A 23,125-nucleotide genomic window follows, 5' to 3' on the forward strand; every position below is an offset into this window, starting at 1 on the left:
TAAATTGAGTTATTTTTAATTCATTGCTGAATTTAATTAGTGGTGGTGATGTGTTTTTACCTTACAGAGTTTTGAAAGCTCAGTCTGATCACAGGTCTAGACATGAAGGTAAGGGTTCCACAAAGTTAATTTTTAATAGATAAAGATTTGAATGACTAGATACATTTATATATATTTAATAATGAGCATTTTGTTTTCTTCATAGCACAAGCCTTTATAGTAATTTTTTTCCAATTTTTTCTTTAGTTTCACATTATTCAATGTGGCTCTTGGTGAGTTGGGCTCATTGCTGTTCTTTAGTGAAATCTAGCCTTGCTGATAGTGATCATTTACAAGATTGGCTAAAGAAATTGACTCTCCTCATTCCTGAGGTAAGATAAAGATTGAGGGTTAGTCCTATTCATATTTTTTCATATTAGTAGCATTGATAATAAAAAGAGAGCTAATGGAAACAAATGGATATGATTCCATAAATATATCACATTACCTGGAATGTACTTATTTAATCCTTTAAGATCTAGAGTGTTTTGAATTGTGTGGATGTTAAATATTCTATAACATTCATATTTTCTGCAGTATTTGTTTACAGAGTAATTATTTTGTTTTAGGTTTGTTTGGGTTTTTGGTTTTGGGTTTTTTTTTAGTTTTTTTTTAGTTTTTTTTTTCTGGGGGTTTGGAAGGACTTGAGCATTTATTTTATCTTTTTTTGAGCATTTATTTTTGTAATTTATGTTTTAGAGAAGTTTCTTTTGCTTTTTCTATTTAATTAGAGTGTATCCCTTAGATGCAAGAGAGACTAAGTTAAATGTATTTTGATTTCAAGTGTTCACAATGAAGTCAATAGAATTTACACTAATTGTATCTTGATATTACTCACCCCGTATTTCTAAATGAAATAGTAGAAACACATTCTTACTAATATACTTAGCCACAATAGTCATATCCTTTTTAGACAATATTTTCTGATATTATTAGCACTGTATTGAATGCATATGTATTCTTGTGCTGGCTGTGTCCCAGGTAACTATTGTGACGTTCGGACAAGTCCCTTAGAATCTTTAAAATATTCTGATTTAAGTACTTTCTAAATTGCTTCTTTTGCTGAAAATATTTTTCCTGTTACTTAATTATGTAAATAAATTATTATGAATATCCTCTTCTCAGTCCCTTTTGTATTTGTCTGTTGTATTTATTTGGGTTTTTTTATGATCATTTTGGGGAATTTCTAAAATGTTTTTACATATTACTCTGTGCTTTTGGGTACTTCATTGGATCATGTATTATTTAGGTGCATGAGCATGTGATCAGGACATTGCATTTTAAAATGTGTTGCTGAAGATTCCACCTTACATGTTATTTCTGCCAACATATTAACCTTAAAATTAACTTTTTAATGCTAACTCAGACTATCTTTGGAACTTGCTTTTTCATTTAGACTGCAGTTCGTCATGAGTCTTGCAATGGTCTTTATAAGTTATCTCTGTCAGGGCTGGATGGAGGAGACTCAATCAATCGCTCTTTTCTGCTACTGGCTGCCTCAACATTGTTGAAATTTCTTCCTGATGCTCAAGCACTCAAACCTATCAGGGTAAGATTTTACTGTGTTGAGGGGCAGTTTCTGTTTCTGTAATTTCCTGTCCCAAGTATGTCATTGTATTATCGTTACAGTAATTCTGAATACATGTTTACTATCTATAGTTTTCACTGGGAGGATAGTAGTTACATAGTTCTTAAAGTGACAGCATTGTGACATATTGTGTCCATGTTACACCTAGAAAATAGCATTTGTTCTTACTAGGTTCTGGGCCTTGTGTTAATAAGTTGAATGATAGAAACATCAGATGTAGCTTTCTTCTCATTCAGTCACACAGCTTTGGGGGTTTTTTTATCCTAATGATACTCTGAATTTTTAATTTTCTTCCTTGATCCAACGTGTATATTAGCCTTATAAAAATCTTTCTACCAAGTTATAAATCCAGAGACAATTAATAGACAGTCTGGGATTGTAATTTTACTAATCCCAGAAATACAATGCATTGGTGGATTTACATTTTTCTCCTCCATACTTACCTTCTATCACTGACTGTAAGAAATGTATTGCATTCTTTATTTTTCAGATTTCAAAACTATTAATAGACCATTGCATGTAGGTAGATTTATATATACTCATTTTGTATAGGTTCCTTTTCCAGATTTTAATTGAGTTCTTAGTTTGTATTACATTATTTAGCATTATACGTTATTCGTATCTTTTCCAAGTAGGTTATAAGTAATTTGAGAGTAATGTTTTTCTGAAAGCTTTCTTACTGTTCACTTATGTACCTAGTTCTAATTTCACAGAAACTAGGAGTAGAGAGTTCTCTCCATATTTTTGTTAAATTTTGAATAATGTTTGTAGGGATTTAATTTTTTATAAAGCCTATAGTTTTTAGGATGTATTGTAATTTTCAGTTATTCCCCTTTTAAAAATGTTTTCATAAAGTTTTAATTTTTTTTAATAGATAGATGATTATGAAGAAGAACCAATGTTAAAACCTGGATGTAAAGAATATTTTTGGTTGTTGTGCAAATTAGTTGACAACATACATATAAAGGATGCTAGTCAGGTATGTTCAGTAAATTATACATTGACTTGTTAATAGAGATGAATTATGCACATATATGTTTATGATTTTATAGGTCTTTATTTATAATTAAGGGCATTTTTCTCATTCTGTAATAAGATGAAAATGTCGTAATTTTTCTGCTGTGTTTGTATCTTTCTGTTCTGCTCTAATTACTTTCTTCTTTTTACTTTGACCTTAGTTGAAATGTCTTCGTTTGGTACTTATAGGTAGTTTCCTGTGTCTTATGAGTAAGATTTGTGGATGTAAAGTCTGACTTGGAATGTGAAATTTAGACTTTAAATATACAGCTTTCTGTAATAGCAAGTGGATACTGAATACATAAAATAAAATTGCAATTCAAATAGAAGTTACTTTAAAGAAACACTATCAGTTTACTGATCTACCAATATTCTTATAGTAGGCTAAAATGATACTTCCATTCAAACAAAGAAATATTTAAAGAAAATTGATTTCAAAGGCAGACTTGTCACATAAAAACTTTTTTTCTTTTTTGTAAATTAAGTAGGCTAAAATGCATCTAATTGAGCTCAGAAAAAATGAGAAACCCTTGAAGATGCTACATTTAAATATTTAGGAAACATTTTCTATCAACTTTTTTTCATGTATTTCAATCAAAGTCCAGTATATACACTTAACATTTTTAAAATCCTGCAGTATTTGAATTTCCTACTTTAAAGGAACAGTTCACATCTGAATTTTTTTAAATATTCTACTTTTCATTTGAGAAAAAATTATAAAAATTAATATTGAACATGTTTTAATTTTTTCTTCTAGTTTTGCTGAGTAATTGGCATACAGCACTATGTAAGTTTAAGGTGTACAGCATAATGATTTGACTTAAATACATCATGAGATTATTACCACGATAAGTTCAGTGAACACCATCATCACATACAAAATTTTAAAAATAGAAAAAAGTTTTTTCTTGTGATGAGCACTTCACTGTCAGCAGTTTTCATATAAAACATACAGCAGCGTTAATTATACTTATCATGTTGTGCCTTTCATCCCTAGTATTTGTATCTTTTGACTACCAATTCCAGTTCCCCTTCCCCCCAGAATGTGTTTAAATATACTTGACTTAAATACATTAAAGTCTGTTTTTACATTTAATATTGATTTCTTTTTGGTGGGAGGGGGGAGGTAATTAGGGTTTTGTTTTGTTTTGTTTGTTTTTAGAGGAAGTACTGGGGATTTCACCCAGGACCTCCTGCACACTAGGCATGTGCTCTACCACTGAGCTATACCCTCCCTTTTAATATTGATTTTTACATTTAATATTGTCTATAAAAATATTGATGCCAGATAAACATTGATTTTTTTTTTTTAAATCTATGGTTACCTTTTTAAAGTAGGAATCTAATATTTTTTGCTTGCTAGTGAAAGTAATTTTCCTTCTTAAAGATCTGAATTTCTTTGAGAATCTTAAATTAGTTCTATTTTAATTTTATTTATTGCTCAGTATAATGAAAATTAAAGCTTTATTAAAATTAACTATACTTTTAAATTAATTTCTAAAGGTAGTGTTAAAAGCAAACCTTAGTGGGTGAATTATATGGTATATGAATTACATCTCAATAAAATTGTTAAAGAAAAAATGAAACAACAACCTAGTGTCTTCTCGATAAATTACTGTGACTCTCATAATTTATTACCAGTATTCCATTGATTCTTTTTAAAAAGACTCAGTGATGTGTTAACAACTAAAATTTTATTGATAATTATGTATAAATAAAGATTAGTTATATTATTTATAATTAAATTGGTATACTAATGATTTGAAAGAACCAAACTTTTGTTACTTACAAGGAAATGATTTTTTTTTTAATAATGTCTAAAATACTTAACATAAAAATCTTTATTGGAATTTTGTGTTTTCTCTTTGTACTAAGACAACACTCCTCGACCTAGATGCTTTGGCACGACATTTGGCTGACTGTATTCGGAGGTAAAATTTGATGTAAGATTGACAATTATTTTGGTGAAGAAAGAAAGGACATAATTATATAAACTATCTTGTATTCTTTTTTGTAGCAGGGAGATCCTTGATCATCAAGATGGTAATATAGAAGATGATGGGCTTACAGGACTCCTAAGGCTTGCAACAAGTGTTATTAAACACAAACCACCCTTTAAGTTTTCAAGGGAAGGGCAGGTGAGTAATTAAGACTTCCAAATATTTATATGAAATAAGATTAAACTTTTTTGTTTCCTTATATGTGGGTATGTTAAATTTCCTTAAACATGCAAACTATAAACTTTACCAAAAATTTATTGCTGGCAGAAACAGTGAATTTTGAATAAAATGATTTCTAGAAATACAAATCTTAGCCTTATTCTTAGAATTTAGAAACAATTTTTAATTCTCATGACTGTATAGAAAGACAGCCTCTACTTTAATGTTATGTTTTTATAGGATTGAATATTTTGAGTTAATAACTTACACAGTGGAATTAATAAGTACTTGTTAGAGTACTTAGCTCATTTGTTTCATATCTTAAAGGCCCATTTGACATAAAATCTGTTGACTATTTGATAACACCTAGTGACTTTACACCAAGAAATGTGTAATTACTCTTTAGATTAAGTTATGTACTCTTCCATTGACCCTTTTGTCATTGCCTTCATTGAGGGAGGGAGTTACGGATTGGAGGGTTGTTTTCTTAAGTCCACTGATTGTATTAGGGAACACAAGAATAACCAAAAAGGTGGAAGTTTGTCCTGATGGGGACAGGCTAAGGGATTCTTGAGATAAACTTAAGGTGACAGTCTTATCTATCTTAACTCTGTGCTACTTCCCCTATTTCACAAAGCCCCATTTTGTGTTTTTTCTTCTGGGTCCTTCTTAAATTTTTTCATTACACTCAATGGGAATAACTTGATTGATTTATAGTCTTGATGATTGAAGTTTTATTTTATATATAAACCAATATGTAATTTATATTCCAAAATATAAATATATTAACTGATTTTCTGATAACATATTATGTAAAGCAAAACTCATTTTAAAGAAAGAAAAAAATTTTTAGGTATTACTGACAAAGAGAAGATTCCCTTATTTTAATTTCACATGATGCTTTGGTAAATGGCCTTCTGGACTTTCTGTGGCTATATTAAATACACAGGTATATAATTTATATTATGTAAATACCATCCTGTGATCTGTGTTCTTTATTTTTAAATGAGTACATCAAAAAAGAGAAAATACATTAAAAATTGAATACATGAAAGAGGGAAATAATTTAATCTTTATTAACATTTATGTTAAGAGTTTGAAAAACACTGTGCAGGGAACATTCTTGTACACCTGTCTCATTATACACTTATATAAGTTCTTAAAAGTAAATTTGATTCTTTTTAATCAGAATACATTGGTTTACAAAAGACTCTTGTAAGTTTATGCTCCCAGCCACACTACCTAAGAGTGCCAGCTTCTCAGACATCCTCACATTCCTTACATGACGTTTCAGTCTTTGCCACTCTCACTGTTGCTTTAGTGTTATTTCTTTGGTGAATGTTGAAGATGAGTGTCTTTTCATTTGTTTTATCCACTTGTATTAACTAAGTTCTTCTTTTGGTTTTAAATTTAAAAATTTTTTTTTAAATTTAGCTTGTGATTTTCCGTTCATAACCTGCATGTATTCTTTTGTTATTTTTTTTAATTTATTGTCAAAAGTTCTTTATTTTGAAAATATCAGCTCTTTTCTCATATATACAGGGATTATTTCCAAAATTCTCATTTAATTTATCTTCATTATTCATGTGCATTTTATACCATTTGTTTCTCTCCTCTCTTTTGTGTATTGGTTCATACAAATGATTATCTTAGGCAAAATGTTTAAGCTCTTATAAGGTAGATATTGTTATTAGACCCCATTTTGACAGATGATGGAACTAAGAAGGCAGAGAGGTTAAGCAACTTGCTTTACTGATGACACTCAGACTCTTTACCTGACCAAGTTTCTAACCACTATTCAGTACTGTCTATAGATGTTAAAGCCTTACGCAGTGTTCTATAATTTGCTTTTTTCACCTACCTTAGAGATTCCCCATATCAATATATAGAGAGTTAATTTCATTCTTTGTAACAACTACATAATATTCTTTTTCTGGAACTATGTAATGTATTCTAACTAGCTTATCTTATACTATTACAAATGATGTTGCAGGGAAAATGTTCATGCATCCATTGTTTAGGAAAAAATTCTGGAAGTAGAACTGCTGTTTGATGAGTTACGTGCTTTTATGATTTCGGTCAGTATAAAACCATATTGTCCTCTATGGAGGCTGAGCTGATTTATGGTTCCACTTAAAATATATGTGAGCCAGGTGCCTATTTTCCCATATTCCTACCTATCTAGTGTATTATCAAGTATTTAATTTCTGCCAGTCTGATAAGTGGAAAAGATTCTCTTTATTTTATTTTTTATTTTTTGTAATTATGTGTAAGGTTGAGCTTCTTTTTACATGTATGCCATTTATTTGTGTTCTCTTTTCTCTGACCTGCTCAAATCCTGTTCTCATTTTCCTTTTATGTGTATACTTGGTCCTTTTCTTTAGAAGTTGTAGGATTCTTGTATAAAGGAAATAGCCGTATATACTTGGATTTATTTCTGGACTTCCTGTTTCACTCTACTTACCTGTTCATTCACCAATATCATATTCTAATTCTGTAGATTAACACTTGTTAGTATCTTGTAGAGATGATCCATCTTCCCTATTACTCCTTTTCAGAATTTTCCTGGTGGTTTATTTTTTCATATGAACTTTAGAGTCAGTTTGTCTCATTCTTTCAGAAAATAAAATTCTAATACTTTTTAAAATTGGAGTTTGTTAAATTTATGAAAAATTGAAATTATATTAAATTTGCCTATACAAGAACAAGATTTATCTTCTTATTTATACAAAACCAATCTTCTTGTGTTTTTCACTTTAAAGTTTTCATTTAGAATTTGAATTTTAGGAATTTTTCAATGAGGTTATTCTTAGGAATTTTATCTTCTTTGTTGGTAACATATATGGAATCTTCAGTTGTGTTTTCTAATAGTTGTTTATATATAGAGTAATGATTTTTGTGTATGAATTTGTTGCATGCCACCCTAAGTTCACTTACTGTTTGTAGATTTTTTTTAGTTAACTCTACTTTTATCTCTAGTATCAAAATCTTTATTTGCTTTTCATAATTGCCTTCAAGTAATTGTTTTATTTCTTCATTTTTAAGTCTTAAGTCTCTCCATCCTTTCACTTGTCTTATTTTGTCTAGAACCTCCAGAGCAATGTTAAAGTTTTTATAGTTTACTAGTAGTTGTTCATTGAGAAGTTTTTAATGTTTGTGTAGTCAAAACTACAGATTTCCATTGTGTTTTGGATGAGATGGGAAACCTTTGGGAGCTTTTGTACAGGAGAGAGATGTGGTCTGAATTAATATTTTAAAAGCTTCACTTGTTGAGGGAGGCAAATAACTCAATGGTCGAGTGCATACTTAGCTTGCTTGAGGTCCTGGGCTCAATCCCCAGTACTTCAACTTAAAAAAATTAAATAAAAGCTTCACTTATGTTCTCTGGGGAGATCTAGACTAGGTAGAGAATTAAGAGGGCAGGTGTGTGTGTCATGGATCCAGTTAAGAAGTTTTGCAGAGAGATGATGGTGAAAAGTGGCTGGATTTTAGGTATTTATTGAAAATAGAGCTCATAAGACTTAAATTTCTATAAGATTGTGAGGTGGGAGAGAGAAATTAATCAAGAATAACTGGTCAATTTTATGCCTTAGAAACTTAGTAAATGATAATGCCATTTGCTAAGAAAGGGAAAGCTCAGGATAGATAAGACTGGGGAAGGGTGAGGTGTCAAAATCAGAAGTTCTATTTTGGACATGTTAAATTTGAAATGTCAATTAGATATCCAGGTGTAGGTGCTTAAGGCAGTTGGTTTTGGTGTATTTTTATGAAAAGTCTTCCTTATCTCTAAGATACTAGAAATACTTTTTCTGCTATGATGTTTTACTTATTTATTTAAGAATTTTAAAAAACTTTATTTGTAATTTGGTTTTGGGAGTCAGTAAATGTTTTCTGTAAAGAGCCTTATAGTAAGTATTTTTTTGGTTTTGCAGGCCACATTTGGTATCTCTCACCACCATCATCACTACTACCACTGCTACTAATTCTTCCTCTCCTCTCTCTCCTCCCCCTCCTCCTCCCTTCCTCTTTCATCTTCCTTCCTTTCATTCCCTCCTTGCTTCTTCTCATTCTCCTTTAAAAATATAAACCCCATTCTTATCTCTGCTACCTTGTACAGTATCTGGCAAATACATGTTGAATAATAGATGATTAAGACTCAACCCTGATTCTTAAGAACTGATGGTCTAATGGTTCATTTGTTCAGCAGGTAATTATTGAGACATCTGCCTTATGCAGAATTTGTATGTACCTTCACAAGTAATGACTGCTCATGATACTTGTAATTCATAGTTTAAAAAAAAAAAAAAGAGCCAGTAAAGGGATCCTGTCAGAGATATGGAAGATCAGATAACACTGACATGATTAGGAAAGGCTTTAAAGAAGATAAAGCTTTTGTAACCAGGACAGAATTTTCTTAAGTAGAAAAATAAGGGAAGCATCTGATTCACAGAAAAGAGCATGAGTGAAAAATAAGTCTTAGGAAGCCACTGGTTATGTGCAGAATATTGAGTGGTTGGTTCAGTTTGGCTTCAGTTTGAGGAAGTATAGGAGGTAACTCTGGGAAGCTGGGTGGCCATTATTGTGGTCACAGGAAATTACTTGTATGTGTACAATAAAATAAAAGCATTACTTTTGTAATTTAATAACTGGGGTCTTCAAAGTTTTTGATCAAATAACAGGAATATGCTTTAACAAACTAGATCTGGTAACAGGTTGAGAACCAATATACTTTTTCAAACAGTTTTTGAAGTGGTTTTCAAACTGTTATTGTTCATATATTCTTTAAATAACTTTGGGAAATCTAGGTATCCTCTCACAGATTTTTAAATTTTAAGAAATTTCTAGAGCTTTCAAGTTTTTAACTTTTTTATTGTAGTTGATGCACATATACTATATAAATTACAGGTGTATAATATAGTGATCAATAATTTAAAGCTTACACACCATTTATTGTTATAAAATATTGGCTGTATTCCCTGTATTGTGCAATATAGTCTAGGCTTAAGTATTTTTAAAGGATATAATTTCCAGGTGATTGAAATTGATAAATACTTATTTTCTGTGACTACATGGTGGTGTCTTATATTTCTCTCATAAATAATTATTGTTACATTACATGTATCTGGACATAGGTCATCAAACCACATAAATACACTTTGAATTTTGCCAAATAAGTATGAAACATTAAAAATGCAATTTTATTCAAAATATATGCTTTAGGAAGGATATGTGGCTTTAAAATTAATTTATATAGTCGTAGATGGCTATTACTTATTAAGCTAGAATGACTATGTGTCCATTAAGTCTTTCACTACTTTATATTTGTGTAGATATAAATTGTGAGAAGCCTTGTTTACAGTAGGAATGGAAGGAGTTTTGTTTTAATAATGTTATTTAGCTCTTTGAATTTCTTCTGAATTACATAGCAAAGATCATACTCTGATCTATCAAAGGAAATTATTTTAATATTCTCAGGTATCAGTTTGAGGGTCTTCTTTCTGTGAAGTATACCAAAATGGCTTTACCATTCTTTATCAAATGGATACATTAATATATACGTTACTCTTTCACTTAGAGATACTGGCTTTCCTGGTAAACTCAGAGGAAGCAAAATAAAAGTATTGTTCATTTCAACATGCTTTACCAACTCTTAATGTTTTGATAAATTGTTTTTATCTTATCACAAGTGTTAAATTAATTTTGTCAGAACTTTGGCATTATGGGTGTTTAGGTCATTAAGTGTCTAGATCTAAACTGATTAGCAAACATTGTTCATTGTTAAACTAGTTATTAGCCAATTTCATTTCTTTTTGAGTGAGTTTGACTTTATTTTCCAGTTCATGTAAATGCGTTACTCTGTGTTTCCGAGACAGTCATCTCACCTCTCAATTATAAAATAGTCAACGTATAATCTTACTATCAGTCTGTCAACTATGTAAAATAAGCTTCTATTCACTTTCCAGATAATCTTTCAGATTTACTTCTATAGTTCTTAGAAACTAAGCATTGTACTATCTTTGACAATAGTGAGACGGAAGAGGTGAGGTCATTAATGGGAAATACTTTAAATTTTCCTTCATTTGGTGCCTGTGTCAGAGGTTCCCAGGACCACTCCCAGGTTCAGTGATTACTAGGATTCAAAGGACTCAGCACTGTAATTGTATTCATGACAAGGCTTTATTATGGCAAAATAATAGAAAATGAAATCAACAAAAGAAAAAGCATGGGGCCAAGTCTGGTGGAAATCAGGTACACCATTCTAAGCGCCTTCTCCCAATGGAGTTGCATAGACTGTGCTTAATTGCCCCAGCAATGAGTGTGACAACATGTATGAGGTATTGTCTACTGGGGAAGCTCTCTTGAGCCTAGAAGACCAGGGGTTTTACCAGGGGATGGGTCATGGAGGTACATAATAACCTGCATAACTGACCACAGTCACTGAATTCCAGATTTCCAGGTGGAAAACAGGTATTCTGCATAAACCAAATACAAATAGTCACAGTAAGCCACTTTAATCACTTAGGGAAAGATTTATAACAGAGGAGGGAATTGTTTACCATTCAAGTGTCCAAATGACAGCCAGTAGCCAGCCTTACAATGCAGCCTCTCTAAGGATAGCAGAGTCTCAGTCTTAACGTTACCTCTTTTCTGCAAAGTACCCCTGGAGGTTTTATACCCCAGAACAATGTACCGTTGTAGTACTTGAGATGGGTGAGGGAGATAATTTTCTTTGGGAGAGTAGCAAAGGACCAATTAAAGAACAAGTGGGAAAGGTGACCCTTTCTCAGGAAGATTGAATTTAGGGAAAAGTACATCTAAAATACATTTTATTGCACCTTAGTTTTAACTTAACTGGTATTGAAGTTGAGAGCTTGGTGTTCTGACTGTGGCACCTGCTAACTCTGTGACTCCAGGAAAGATTCTTAACCTTTTTTGTTTTTTGTTTTGGGGCTTTTGAATAGTATCTGGCACTTGTAAGGGCTTATTATGGGTAAGTTGCTGCTGTTGCTGCTCCTGCTCTTTTAATTATTAGAATGAAATAAGGAGAAACTTAAGTAACTGCAAAAAGAGTAGAGTCCTGAACAAAAATGTTTGTTCAATGAATGAAGTGGAAAATAATAACGTTGTAGATGGGACTCTTAAGAATGAGCTATCAGGTATCGAGGGGAGGGAAGAGTAATGGTTAGCCTCCCACGCCTACCCCACTCCCACCCTATTTCTCTAAAAGAAGTGAACATTGGGAATACTTTCAGATGATGGTATATGATGCTCCTTTAACTTTTTAAACAGTGTTTTTAGTAAATTGTAGATTGTCATACAATCCAGTTTACTCTGTGTAACTTACTATATTTGGAAAATAATTAATTTCCAAACTTAGGTAACATACTTGGTCTTTCTCTTTTTTCTAGGAATTTTTAAGGGATATCTTCAATCTCCTGTTTTTGTTGCCTAGTCTAAAAGATAGACAACAGCCAAAGTGCAAATCACATTCTTCAAGAGCTGCTGCTTATGATTTGTTAGTGGAGATGGTGAAGGGGTCTGTTGAAAACTACAGGCTAATACATAACTGGGTTATGGCACAACACATGCAGTGTAAGTAGTCTTCTTTTCCTCTAATCTTTCTAAATTTTGTTTGCAGAAATGAGATTTTGGAGGGTATGATTTAAAGTATTCACTATTTACATGTTTTAACTTTATAAACTGTTGCTATTGTTGACATAATTGAAGTTAAAAACAAACATTGGTTTTTAAAAAAAAAAGAGGTATGATGACTTTTTATAGATATCTGAAATACTTTAGCATTTGGGGATTAAATAATTCAGTGCCAAATTAATTCAAGTTTTGATAGTCCTTTGAATTTTTAGGAATGAACTAGTTTTATTATATATTCTTACTAATTAAAAAATTATCATAAATAGTGTCATGTATATGAACTTAATAAGTAATGGAGGTAGTAGCTGTGAATGAAAGCAAAATACATTAATAGTTGATTTGGGGGGCATCTTTTCCTTCCTCTTTTTTCAATAGCTCATGCGCCTTATAAATGGGACTACTGGCCTCACGAAGATGTCCGTGCTGAGTGTAGATTTGTTGGCCTGACTAACCTTGGAGCTACTTGTTACTTGGCTTCTACTATTCAGCAACTTTATATGATACCTGAAGCAAGACAGGCTGTCTTCACTGCTAAGGTAGAGTTTTCCTTATTTTAAAAATTAAAACCATAAAGCAAAATTTTAAAATTTTGTTGATCAGTCTTGATTCAGTGTAGTAAAATATTGTTTGAGAAGATAATTTTTGAATAAAAAAGTGACAAATTTGATTAGATTACTAGCTAGTTTATGTAAATTTCAATTTTTACGTTTCAATGGGTTACTCCAAACAATGTAGTATATTTATCAAAGGAAAACACAGTTGTGGAATATACAGTGTATCCAGTAAAAACGATATTTTCAGTAAAAATAAATACAAACTTTAATTATATAGAAAATAAGCAAAGCCTAAAACAAAGTAGGGAAATATTACCAGAATCACTGGACTTGTTTCTTTTATACTTATCCTAAAGTAAATTTGATTGTGGGCCTAGTTTGAGTAAACTCTGCTTCGTGATATTTTTGTTAACTTGTTCTTTCTAGTTTTCATTCTTTGCTAACCATGGGCTGTTTTTCAGTTTGCCTTCTGCACTGCTTCTATAGTTTCTTAGCAAACTTTCTTATGCTTGCACTTTGGTTTTTGTTTTCCTCTATCTTACCCTGATATCCTGGCAATTTTCCCCTCTAACCAAGTATTGCAATTCTGTATGTATCTTCAGTGAATCCTTAATATGTTTAAGCTGTGCTTCAAGGTCTCCAATTTACTGTATACTCAAGTAGGTTTGTTTTTTGGCTTTAGTTATATTGATGTTTTTAAGTTTACCATCTGAGACTGATTATGATTAGAAATAGTTGAATAATTGATTTCATTTAGCATGTGGAAATTTGTGAAAGCTACATGTATTTTCATTGTGGTAGAATATATATAGCATAAAAAGTATCATAGTAAACATAAGTGTACAGTTCTGTGGTATTAAGTATATTCACATTGCAACCATCACCACCATCAATCGCCAAAAGTTTTTCACCTTCCCCAGCTGAAACTATGTATCTGTTAAATATTTTACTTACCATTCTGCCTTCCCCCAAACCTTTGCAACCACTATTCTACTTCCTGTCTCTATGAATTTGGCTCTCTAGGTACCTATATAAGTAGAATCATACAATATTAGCCTTTTAGTGACTGGCTTATTTCACTTAGCATAATGTCTTCAGGATTTCATCCGTGTTGTAACTTGTATCAGAATTTCCTTTTTAAAGTTGAATAATATTTCACTATATGTGTATACTACATTTTGTTTATCCATTCGTCTGTCAGTGGACACTTTGTGGTTGCTTACACCTTTTGGCTATTGTGAATAATACTGCTATGAGGATGAGTGTACAAATATCCATGTGAGTCCCTGCTTTCACTTCTTTTGTGTAGATACCCATAAGTGGAATTGCTTGAATCATATGGCAATTACCATTTTCTATTTTTTTGATAATAGACATCCTAATGAGTGAACATGTATTCTTTTAAGTAGTAAATACACATTTGTAGGGTGTATAATTTACTTAGAAATTGCATATTTGGTTTTATTGGATTTAAATAATTCATTCACTTCTGCAGCCAACTAAGAATTTATTCTCCTGAACAAAAATGTAAATCCAGGTCTTAATTCCTGACTATTTCTTATTCTGAATTACTAACAATTTGCATGTATAATGTTATATACTAGAAATGTCATTTAATGTGACTATTCTCATAATCTCATGGAATATTAAGTCTCCCATATGCCAAGACTATACTGTAGTTGTTTTTGTCAATTTTGTTGATTCCTTTTATTCAATTCCTCTATCATATAATTTTGTAGTAATTATATGATGAACAGATTTCTATTTCAGAGTCCTTGTCTTGTGCTATTTCACTTGCACTTCCCACAAAATTGACATAACTAGTGGATACTTGTGGCATATTTGAGACTTATTATTCAATGAGACTATCAGCGTGTCTTCAAAATTATAACAGGTAGTAATTTGTAATGAGGATATTAACTACTTCATGGGTGTATTTTAATATTCGAATGAGATAGAGTATATCTAACAAGTGCCTGACATGAATGTGGGGCTCTCCTATAAGACTGGTGTTGGAGGACCAAGTCTATTCGTGAATGAGTCTAGCCAGAATCCTGAATCTCAATGTACTTGAATATTTAGAAAAATTTTCAGAAGATCTTGGCCAGTATTCCCCTGCAGTGTTAAGAATCTGCTGTTCTAGAAAAAAGTAAAGATACGAATAAGTGAGGAGGATGGGTTGTCATCTGTTAATATAATGTGTTTTTTAATGTATGGGTTTATTTGTGGAAAACAACTTTGTTGCACAAATATAAGATGTTTTTTCTTCTTGCAAAATCTCCAACTTGTAAATCAGCATTGAACCGAGTAAGTGTTGATCTGGAAAGCAGTTTTTTAAGATCTGTTTATTCAGTTTCTTTACATAACAGTGATGACTGTATTTATATCATGAACAACATACTCCACTTTTTAAAATGTTAAAATTGCTAAAGAAAAAATACATTGTGTCTGTTTTTCCCACATATGGCTAAAAGAATGAAAACAGATAGTGTTAAGCACACTATAATTCTTTTGTAGAATGTCTGATTTACCATCATCAGTATGTCTTAATGAAAAGTTTTTTTCTTGATTTACAGTATTCCGAAGATATGAAGCACAAGACCACTCTTCTGGAGCTTCAAAAAATGTTTACATATTTAATGGTATGTTTGAGAATTGTGTATGGAAAACTAACTAGATATATATACCCTTTGACCAAAAGTGAAAACATTAATTGGTGTTTATTTGTGTTGACTTTGTTCTGACTATTTATTCTTATTTTTCAAATTGAATTTGTCAGTTACTGATGTTCTTTGTCATAATGAATTTTAACAGTCACATTTCAGTCATTTACATTTTGTTAATTTATCCTTTGGAAAATTTCTTGTATCTGATCCTTTTCCCATCACGAGGCCACTCCCCCAGTACTCCCCTTACCCCTTAGTCTTAGGGTTTTCTGACCGATTTCTCTTTATCTCTCTTAATTCCCACCCCTAAAACTATCAAAGTAATCAATCTTAAAAGAATAGCAAATCTTAAAATATTACTCTCCTAGTTAAAGCTCTTTAGTGATTTTTTTATTATGAGCAGAATGGTATTCAGATTCAATCAGCATGGCGCATACCCCGTGTGATTTTTGCCTCTTCTCTTTAACCTCCTCTCCACATCCAGCCTTACCCTATAGTAACCGTAAGCCTTTAGAAGTCCTTCACCCTGTTGCTTCATCACTTGTGCAGTTACTATCTTGCTCCTTCTGTCTGTGACTCTTTTCTGTTAGTGCTCTTCTCCATTTTCTTCCTTTTGTTATCCTTCAAGAATCAACTTGATTTTCTTGAGAAAGCCTCCCCTCTAAGAGACCAAAAATTGCAGAATATCTCTACGTCACCTTAATTCTGTTTTACCATCTTTTGTATTGACAGTTACTTGTCTCACCTATTAGAATCTTAAGGACAGAAATCATACCATATTTATTCCTGTGTATTTCAGCTTCTAAGATTTAATGAGACTTTTTAACAAAAAGATTAGTTATCCCTTGAGTCCACTTTTAAATCTCCTTTTAAGAGAGTTGGAACATGCCATCTGAATGACAAAGCAGTTTTACTGCTGTTTTAAACTACTCAACAAAAGTTTAGTTTATGGGAAGCTTAATCACTCTGCAGAGACTTTGTATTTTATGCTTCCCAATGCAAATCTGTGTCCTTTGAGTCCCATATTCCTTCCTAGACATTTCTAGACTTAAAAAATAAAACTTTCTTAACTTATGGTAAGTTAAGCATCTCTGGCACTGAGAGTGTTAAACTGAAAATGCCATGAAAATTAAAAAAATGAAATAGTAGAGAGTGTTTTAATACTTCGTAGATTTACTACCTGTTTTGTTGTTTTTTATTCAAGAACCTTGTGATAATTTTTATTTCTATTTGCGACTTAGAGTTGTTTATTTGATTGTTTTATAATCCTACTCCTTTCCCCGACCCCTCCTTTTCTTTTACAGGAAAGCGAATGCAAAGCATATAATCCTAGACCCTTTTGTAAAACATATACTATGGATAAACAGCCTCTGAATACTGGGGAGCAGAAAGATATGACAGAGTTTTTTACTGATCTGATTACTAAAATTGAAGAAATGTCTCCAGAACTGGTTAGTACTAGAACATTGAAGTTTCTTTGAAATTTGTATGGATTTGCCCAATTTTAATTACTGACTTTTGTTTTTGTTTTTGTTTTGTTTTGTTTTAAAGAAAAATACTGTCAAAAGTTTGTTTGGGGGTGTAATTACAAACAATGTTGTGTCCTTGGTAAGTATTCTACCTATTCTTCGCTTTTTGGAAATCTTAATGTATATTTTAGCTTATGATAAATGACTAATTTTGACTATTAACTGACCAGGATTGTGAACACGTTAGTCAGACTGCTGAAGAGTTTTACACAGTGAGGTGCCAGGTGGCTGATATGAAGAACATTTATGTGAGTAATGCTGTATATATTTGTTAACTTTTTTCTGCTTTTAACTGGTTGTACATAGCAGGCTTATGTTGTTACCTTGAAAAAAAAATTAACTTCGATGTTTTCATCTATTTTCTTCTTGTGATGCTACTCAAATAAAAATTAAAGGCAGACCACAAAGCTGATTTTTCCCAATCAAAATTTAAATACTTGAGGTTTTGAATAATTTAGTAAGATTCATAGAGCATCTTGTATTTTTACTACATTTGAGTTCACTTTTTTAAAAACTTTGTTTTCCTCTGTGCATTCTACCCAAATTGTAATTAATGCTTTTTATATTTTTGCATGTTGTAAACAATAATATGAAATAATATTCATTTGAAAATATGTGTTTATACACAGGAATCTCTTGATGAAGTCACTATTAAAGACACTTTAGAAGGTGACAACATGTATACTTGTTCTCATTGTGGGAAGAAAGTACGAGCTGAAAAAAGGTTTGCTTTTGAAACGTAATTTTTATGATTTTGATAAATCATCAAATGGAAATAAAACACAGACTTAGGATAAATTAATGTTAAACTTCTCTGAAAATCATGTGGTTAAGGTTATGGTCAGCTGCTTGGAGCTCCTTCTCATACAGCAAGAATTCATTTAGTTACTTAAGTAACCTTTCAAGCATTCTTACATTTTTTCAGATTTTTTCCCCTTATTATTAATCAAATGTTTACCAGCATCTATATAACTGCTTAGCTGTCTACCATGCACTCAGTGGAGCATGATAAAGAGTCTACTCCTGAACTCTGAATACCTTTTCTGAATCTCTAAAGTGAGAGATTTTTTTCTTAAGAGCCAGCCATAAGGTGGTTGGTTTAGGACAAAGTAGTTGGATAAAGATGTTTCAGTTCTACAGATGAACATTGAGTGACAAATAGAAATTAGATTGAAAGAGCATCTTATGCAGTTAATTACTAGGAACAAAGGCAGAAAATTAGAGGTATAACTTTGTATGTACAGGAAGTCTGGGATTGGGCCATCCCTGCCTCAGGTAGATGATTTGCATTTATCAATAATAGAAAATAAAATTGGTAATATACAGTGACATCAAATGATTAAAATATAGATTTGAGGATTATCTGCATAATTGATTGATTGAAGCTATCAGAACATCTGCCTGAGAAAACATTACTGTTGCAAAGAACTCAGACCTAAGCCTGACTAAAAGTACAGAGGAAAAAGTGACAGAATGGAAGCCAGGAAAGAAAAAGTCAGGATAGATAGGATTATAATGCAGAAACTGGGAAAGAGAATGTCAAGAAGTTATTCATTCAAGTGACATAGTCCACAGAGATGGGAAAAAAAAATAACAGCTGAGTAAAATCACTGGATTTTTTTGAAAAGGTAGTTTAGTGATGTGTTTTGTGAGGCTGTAACAATAGAAGCAGAGTCATCAGAATATATGGTGTCAAGTATAGATCATTCATTTTAGAAGTATGACAATAAGAAAACAGCAAGGAAGATGGAATCTAGAAAGAGCTTTGGGCTCGAACAGAGGAGCTTTCTGCATGAAGTAGATCTGAGCATGTTTGAAGGCAAAGAATGAAAAGCCATGTCTTAGAATTGTTTAATAGATTTTTCCAGGTAAGTATACATTTGAAAAGGATATTTTTCTCAATCTCCAGAAGTCAAACTGGTTGCAAGAGAGAAAAGTTGTAGATGGACATGCTCAAAAGAAAGCATAGCTATACAGACAGTTAAAGGTAGAAGACAAACTCATCTGACTAGAATTGGGTCAGGCCAAGAATTAAGGACTTACACAAAATGGAGTCAGTCAAAAGTTTGTTACTGTGGAGGAATATAATGAGTCAATAAAAGATAATTGAGAGGCTGAATTCTTTGGAGAATCTTTTAGTTGAAATAAATAAACTTATTGAATAAGTCTTTGATGTTCAAAGATTTGATAACCTTTGACTTCTTGAAACATTCCCTTCTTTTGGCTAATATGATTCTACTGTTTTTTTGAAATACTGTTAAATCTCTCCCAGGCAAAGTATTATTCAGACGTTTTGTGCTCTTATACTTTTAAATGTCTATAATAACATAGTAAGTGTTAAATAGAAATGGGCCAAGGATCATATTCTGTTCTGTCTTCAAACCTTTGTTTTTCTCAGTTTATTCATTCTTTCCTGAATAATTTTACCTATAAATCCTAACATCAATTTCTGCTGAAATGCTAATGAATCCCAAATCATTTTATCTAATTCAGAATGCTGCACAAGTCCTTTAATGATTCTTAGCTCTCAGGATAAAGTTCATACTCTAACATTATCCATAAGGCTGTTCATCTTTTGATTCCTTTATGCTTCATAACCTCATCATTTACCAGTCTCCCAAATAACCAGTAATGATGAATTTTTAGAGTTTTTATTCCCTCTGCTTGTGACATAGTTCCCCTACCTTCCCTGTCTCCCTAAATTCCTATTAAAAAAAAAAACTAAGCTTGGTTTAAACATGTATTTTATTTAAACTGAGATTTTGTTCCTTGAGACCTGAACTAGGAGTAAGTCCCACCATAAAATTTAGGTAACCAGTTGACCTGCTGCTGCTATTGCTATTACTATTTTGGTTGTAATATCAGGCAACACTCATTGAATGCTATTTGCCAGGCAGTGTTCTAAAAGTAGTAAGGAGTAGGTACTTTAATTTCCATTTCACAAATCAAAGATTAAGCTCAGAGGGGTTAAGTAACTTCTTTAGGGTCATACATCTAACAATTGAGACAGCCAGACTTAGCAATTCTAGTGCACAAAAATTAATTCTTATTTAAAGTGGAAAAGAAAACTCTGAACCCAGGACCTCTTGCCTTTGGAATATGATGTGACTCCTGTTTATGCATCCATAGCACCTCTACATGTCTTCATCATGGTATATACCACAGTCTACTATCGTTTTTTGTATTTTTTATCTAGACACAGGAAAGCCCTTTCATAATGGGAGAAGGCATGTATGTAAGAGGGGAATAGATTGATTAGATTGATTGTGGATTTGATAAGAGCATGATTTTGAGTACTATTTATTATTTAGTCTGAGTTGAGTATTGAAATAAGTGTAATGTAAAGGTAATTGGTAACAGCTGGAGTACTTTTGAAAGATAATTTTTAACAAATTTTTTTTGGTTTTTTGTCTTTCAGAGCATGTTTTAAGAAATTGCCTCGCATTCTGAGTTTCAATACTATGAGATACACATTTAATATGGTCACAATGATGAAAGAGAAAGTGAACACACACTTTTCCTTCCCATTACGTTTGGATATGACACCTTATACAGAAGATTTTCTCATGGGAAAGAGTGACAGAAAAGAAGGTAATTTTCCCTCTCTTTCTCTTGCCTATATTTATTGTAAGTTTCCATAACAAGATAATCATAATTATAAAGTTGCAATCAACTACACTTTTAACAAAATTAAATTGAATAGTAGAAAGGAGAATGTTTTTAAAAGACAGTATGGCATATTCAGTCAATTGACTAATATTTTGTGTCTACGAGGACTATGTTTTTGGCACCTTTCTTGGGCTTTGAGGACACAGTAGTGAATGAGATAAACATGCTACCTGCCTTTGAAGAACTTAAAGTCTAGTGGACACATGGTATATTGAATAAAAGTTAAAAACATGATGTGTTGTCAAGATTGTGAATGTATCACAGATTGAGGGGAATCAGGGAGGGCTTTCAGGACTAGGTGACATTTAAGCAGAGCTTGAGTAAGAACCAGACTGAGTGGAATGGATATACTCTATGTTGGGGGTGGGGTGGGGGCAGCACTTAGTAGGTTGATGAGATTAGGCAAAAGGGTAGCAGCCAGATTTTGTTTGTAGGCCATGTTAGTAATTTTGATCTTTATTTCAGTGTGAAACAGTGGAAAGTTTTAAGCAGGAAACTGAGATAATCACATGGGATCTGGAAAAGGTTATTCTGACTATAGCCGTAGAGATGAATTAGAGAATGATAAAAGAAGTGTGGGGAGGCCATTATAGTAAACCATAGAAATGGTAGCATAGATAAAATAGCATACCAGTAGGGTTGGAGAGAAGTGTATGTTGAAAGAGTGAACAGAATTTAATGACTCCATGAATAAATAAATCCAACAAAGTTATTGAACTTTTATCTACTATGTAACTTGCTGTTACAGGAATGGGAATTTAGTGACAACAGAGAACAGGGTCTTTGTCCCTATGAAGCTTACAGTTTTCTCAGTCTACTATTAGAGGGAGGAGGAAAAGTCAACAGAGGTTTCTGGCTTGATCAGCTAGGTGAATAGGATGAGTATTTCAGGATCTCAGGAAAGAGGGAATATGGTCAGAAGTATTAAATGCTAAAGAAAAGGAATAGTTCCAGTAATAACATGACTGAAAATTAACTAATACGTTGAAGGTCTTTTGGTTATCAGAGCAGTTTAAGTTTGGTGATGCAATAGAAAGTCAGATTACACTGAGTTAAAAATGGCATTTGGCTTGTAAGTAGTTAATTCTGAACTACTATTACTTCCGTAAGACCATGTAAGACCATTGATTTTCAAACATCTGTGTATATATATGGCCCAAGAACCACAATGAAGAACAGAAATAGATGAGAGGAGAGAAGAAAGCAGAATACCTTTCTTAACCTTTTCCATTCTTCTTTAGCCAGAGAAGTTTGATTTTATATAATAAGTGTCCCTGGCAATATTTTCTTTGTATAGAAAGTTATGCTGACTTAAATTTTTAAGATTTGAAGAGCCACCATATTATAAGATTTAGGAAAGAGAACCATATTTTAATCTTTATACTGCATTACCTGACACTTAATGAGCATCCAGTAAATGTTTTACTCTCATTAAATGTGAGATTAGAGGTATAAACAATGACTGTAGGCTATTCTTTCCAGAGAAGAACATACCCTTTCTTTGAAGAGAGAAGATGGTAACTGTAGCTATGAGGGGTTAAGGGATTGAATTTTAAAGTTAGAATTTGAATAGATCTAGAATTTGTAGGAAATGACCCAGAAGAGATAAATTTGGAAATATAGACAAAGAAATGAGTATTGTATATGTACATCATACTTTTTAGAACTTTTTCAAACCATTTGTAAAACTAATGCAAGACTGTGTAGTAACTGTGCTTTGCTGTATTTTTTATGCTGCCTCCATGTGTGGAAGTAGCAAAAATTTATGTCAAGATAAAAGAATTTATTAGGCCACAAGTGATGCATTCAGAGTCAAATACTAGTGCATCTAAACTCCTCAGCCACTGCTTTGACATTGTCACCTACTTCTTCCTCTTCACCTAATTGTCACTTCACTTTTCAGGTTAGGCTGTGCACTCACGTAGACCAAATCTGCTCTCATTTTTTGCTTCCGGTTATACTCCTTTCTATGTGATGGTGGGAATACAGATCGTAAATCATACATCTTCTGTAATTTTTTCCTTAGTAACTTTTATACCTTTCAAATTGAAATCTCCTTGGGTTGGAAGTATATATTTTATTTCTCGCTACATAAAGCTTCCAATACAGGGTGTTTTCTATTAACTGATAAACAGTTGGAAGCATTCAAACATTTCCCTTAACCTGAGACTAACAGGCATAAAAATGATACTGCTTTTCAGATTTTGTTTGCCTGCTCCTCATAAAGATAGTACAGAATGTTTCATTCAAG

The 23,125-nt window shown here is 32.1% G+C and overlaps 1 protein-coding gene across 6 annotated transcripts in view; it reads left to right on the forward strand.

Moving 5' to 3' along the window:
* Positions 1 to 23,125, forward strand: part of USP34 (ubiquitin specific peptidase 34) — a 202,416-nt gene that overhangs the window by 128,628 nt on the left and 50,663 nt on the right. For all 6 annotated transcript variants that reach the window (XM_064494458.1, XM_031467101.2, XM_031467100.2 and 3 more), the window contains 14 exons: positions 68 to 108; positions 247 to 371; positions 1,436 to 1,588; positions 2,502 to 2,606; positions 4,520 to 4,575; positions 4,662 to 4,782; positions 12,213 to 12,396; positions 12,832 to 12,992; positions 15,587 to 15,652; positions 16,981 to 17,127; positions 17,228 to 17,284; positions 17,376 to 17,453; positions 17,835 to 17,929; positions 20,624 to 20,796. In XM_064494458.1, coding sequence (XP_064350528.1) covers positions 68 to 108; positions 247 to 371; positions 1,436 to 1,588; positions 2,502 to 2,606; positions 4,520 to 4,575; positions 4,662 to 4,782; positions 12,213 to 12,396; positions 12,832 to 12,992; positions 15,587 to 15,652; positions 16,981 to 17,127; positions 17,228 to 17,284; positions 17,376 to 17,453; positions 17,835 to 17,929; positions 20,624 to 20,796 — 1,562 coding nt within the window. The remainder of the gene's footprint in view (positions 1 to 67; positions 109 to 246; positions 372 to 1,435; positions 1,589 to 2,501; positions 2,607 to 4,519; positions 4,576 to 4,661; positions 4,783 to 12,212; positions 12,397 to 12,831; positions 12,993 to 15,586; positions 15,653 to 16,980; positions 17,128 to 17,227; positions 17,285 to 17,375; positions 17,454 to 17,834; positions 17,930 to 20,623; positions 20,797 to 23,125) is intronic.

The sequence above is a fragment of the Camelus dromedarius genome, chromosome 15, assembly GCF_036321535.1.
Source record: "Camelus dromedarius isolate mCamDro1 chromosome 15, mCamDro1.pat, whole genome shotgun sequence".
Taxonomy (NCBI): domain Eukaryota; kingdom Metazoa; phylum Chordata; class Mammalia; order Artiodactyla; family Camelidae; genus Camelus; species Camelus dromedarius.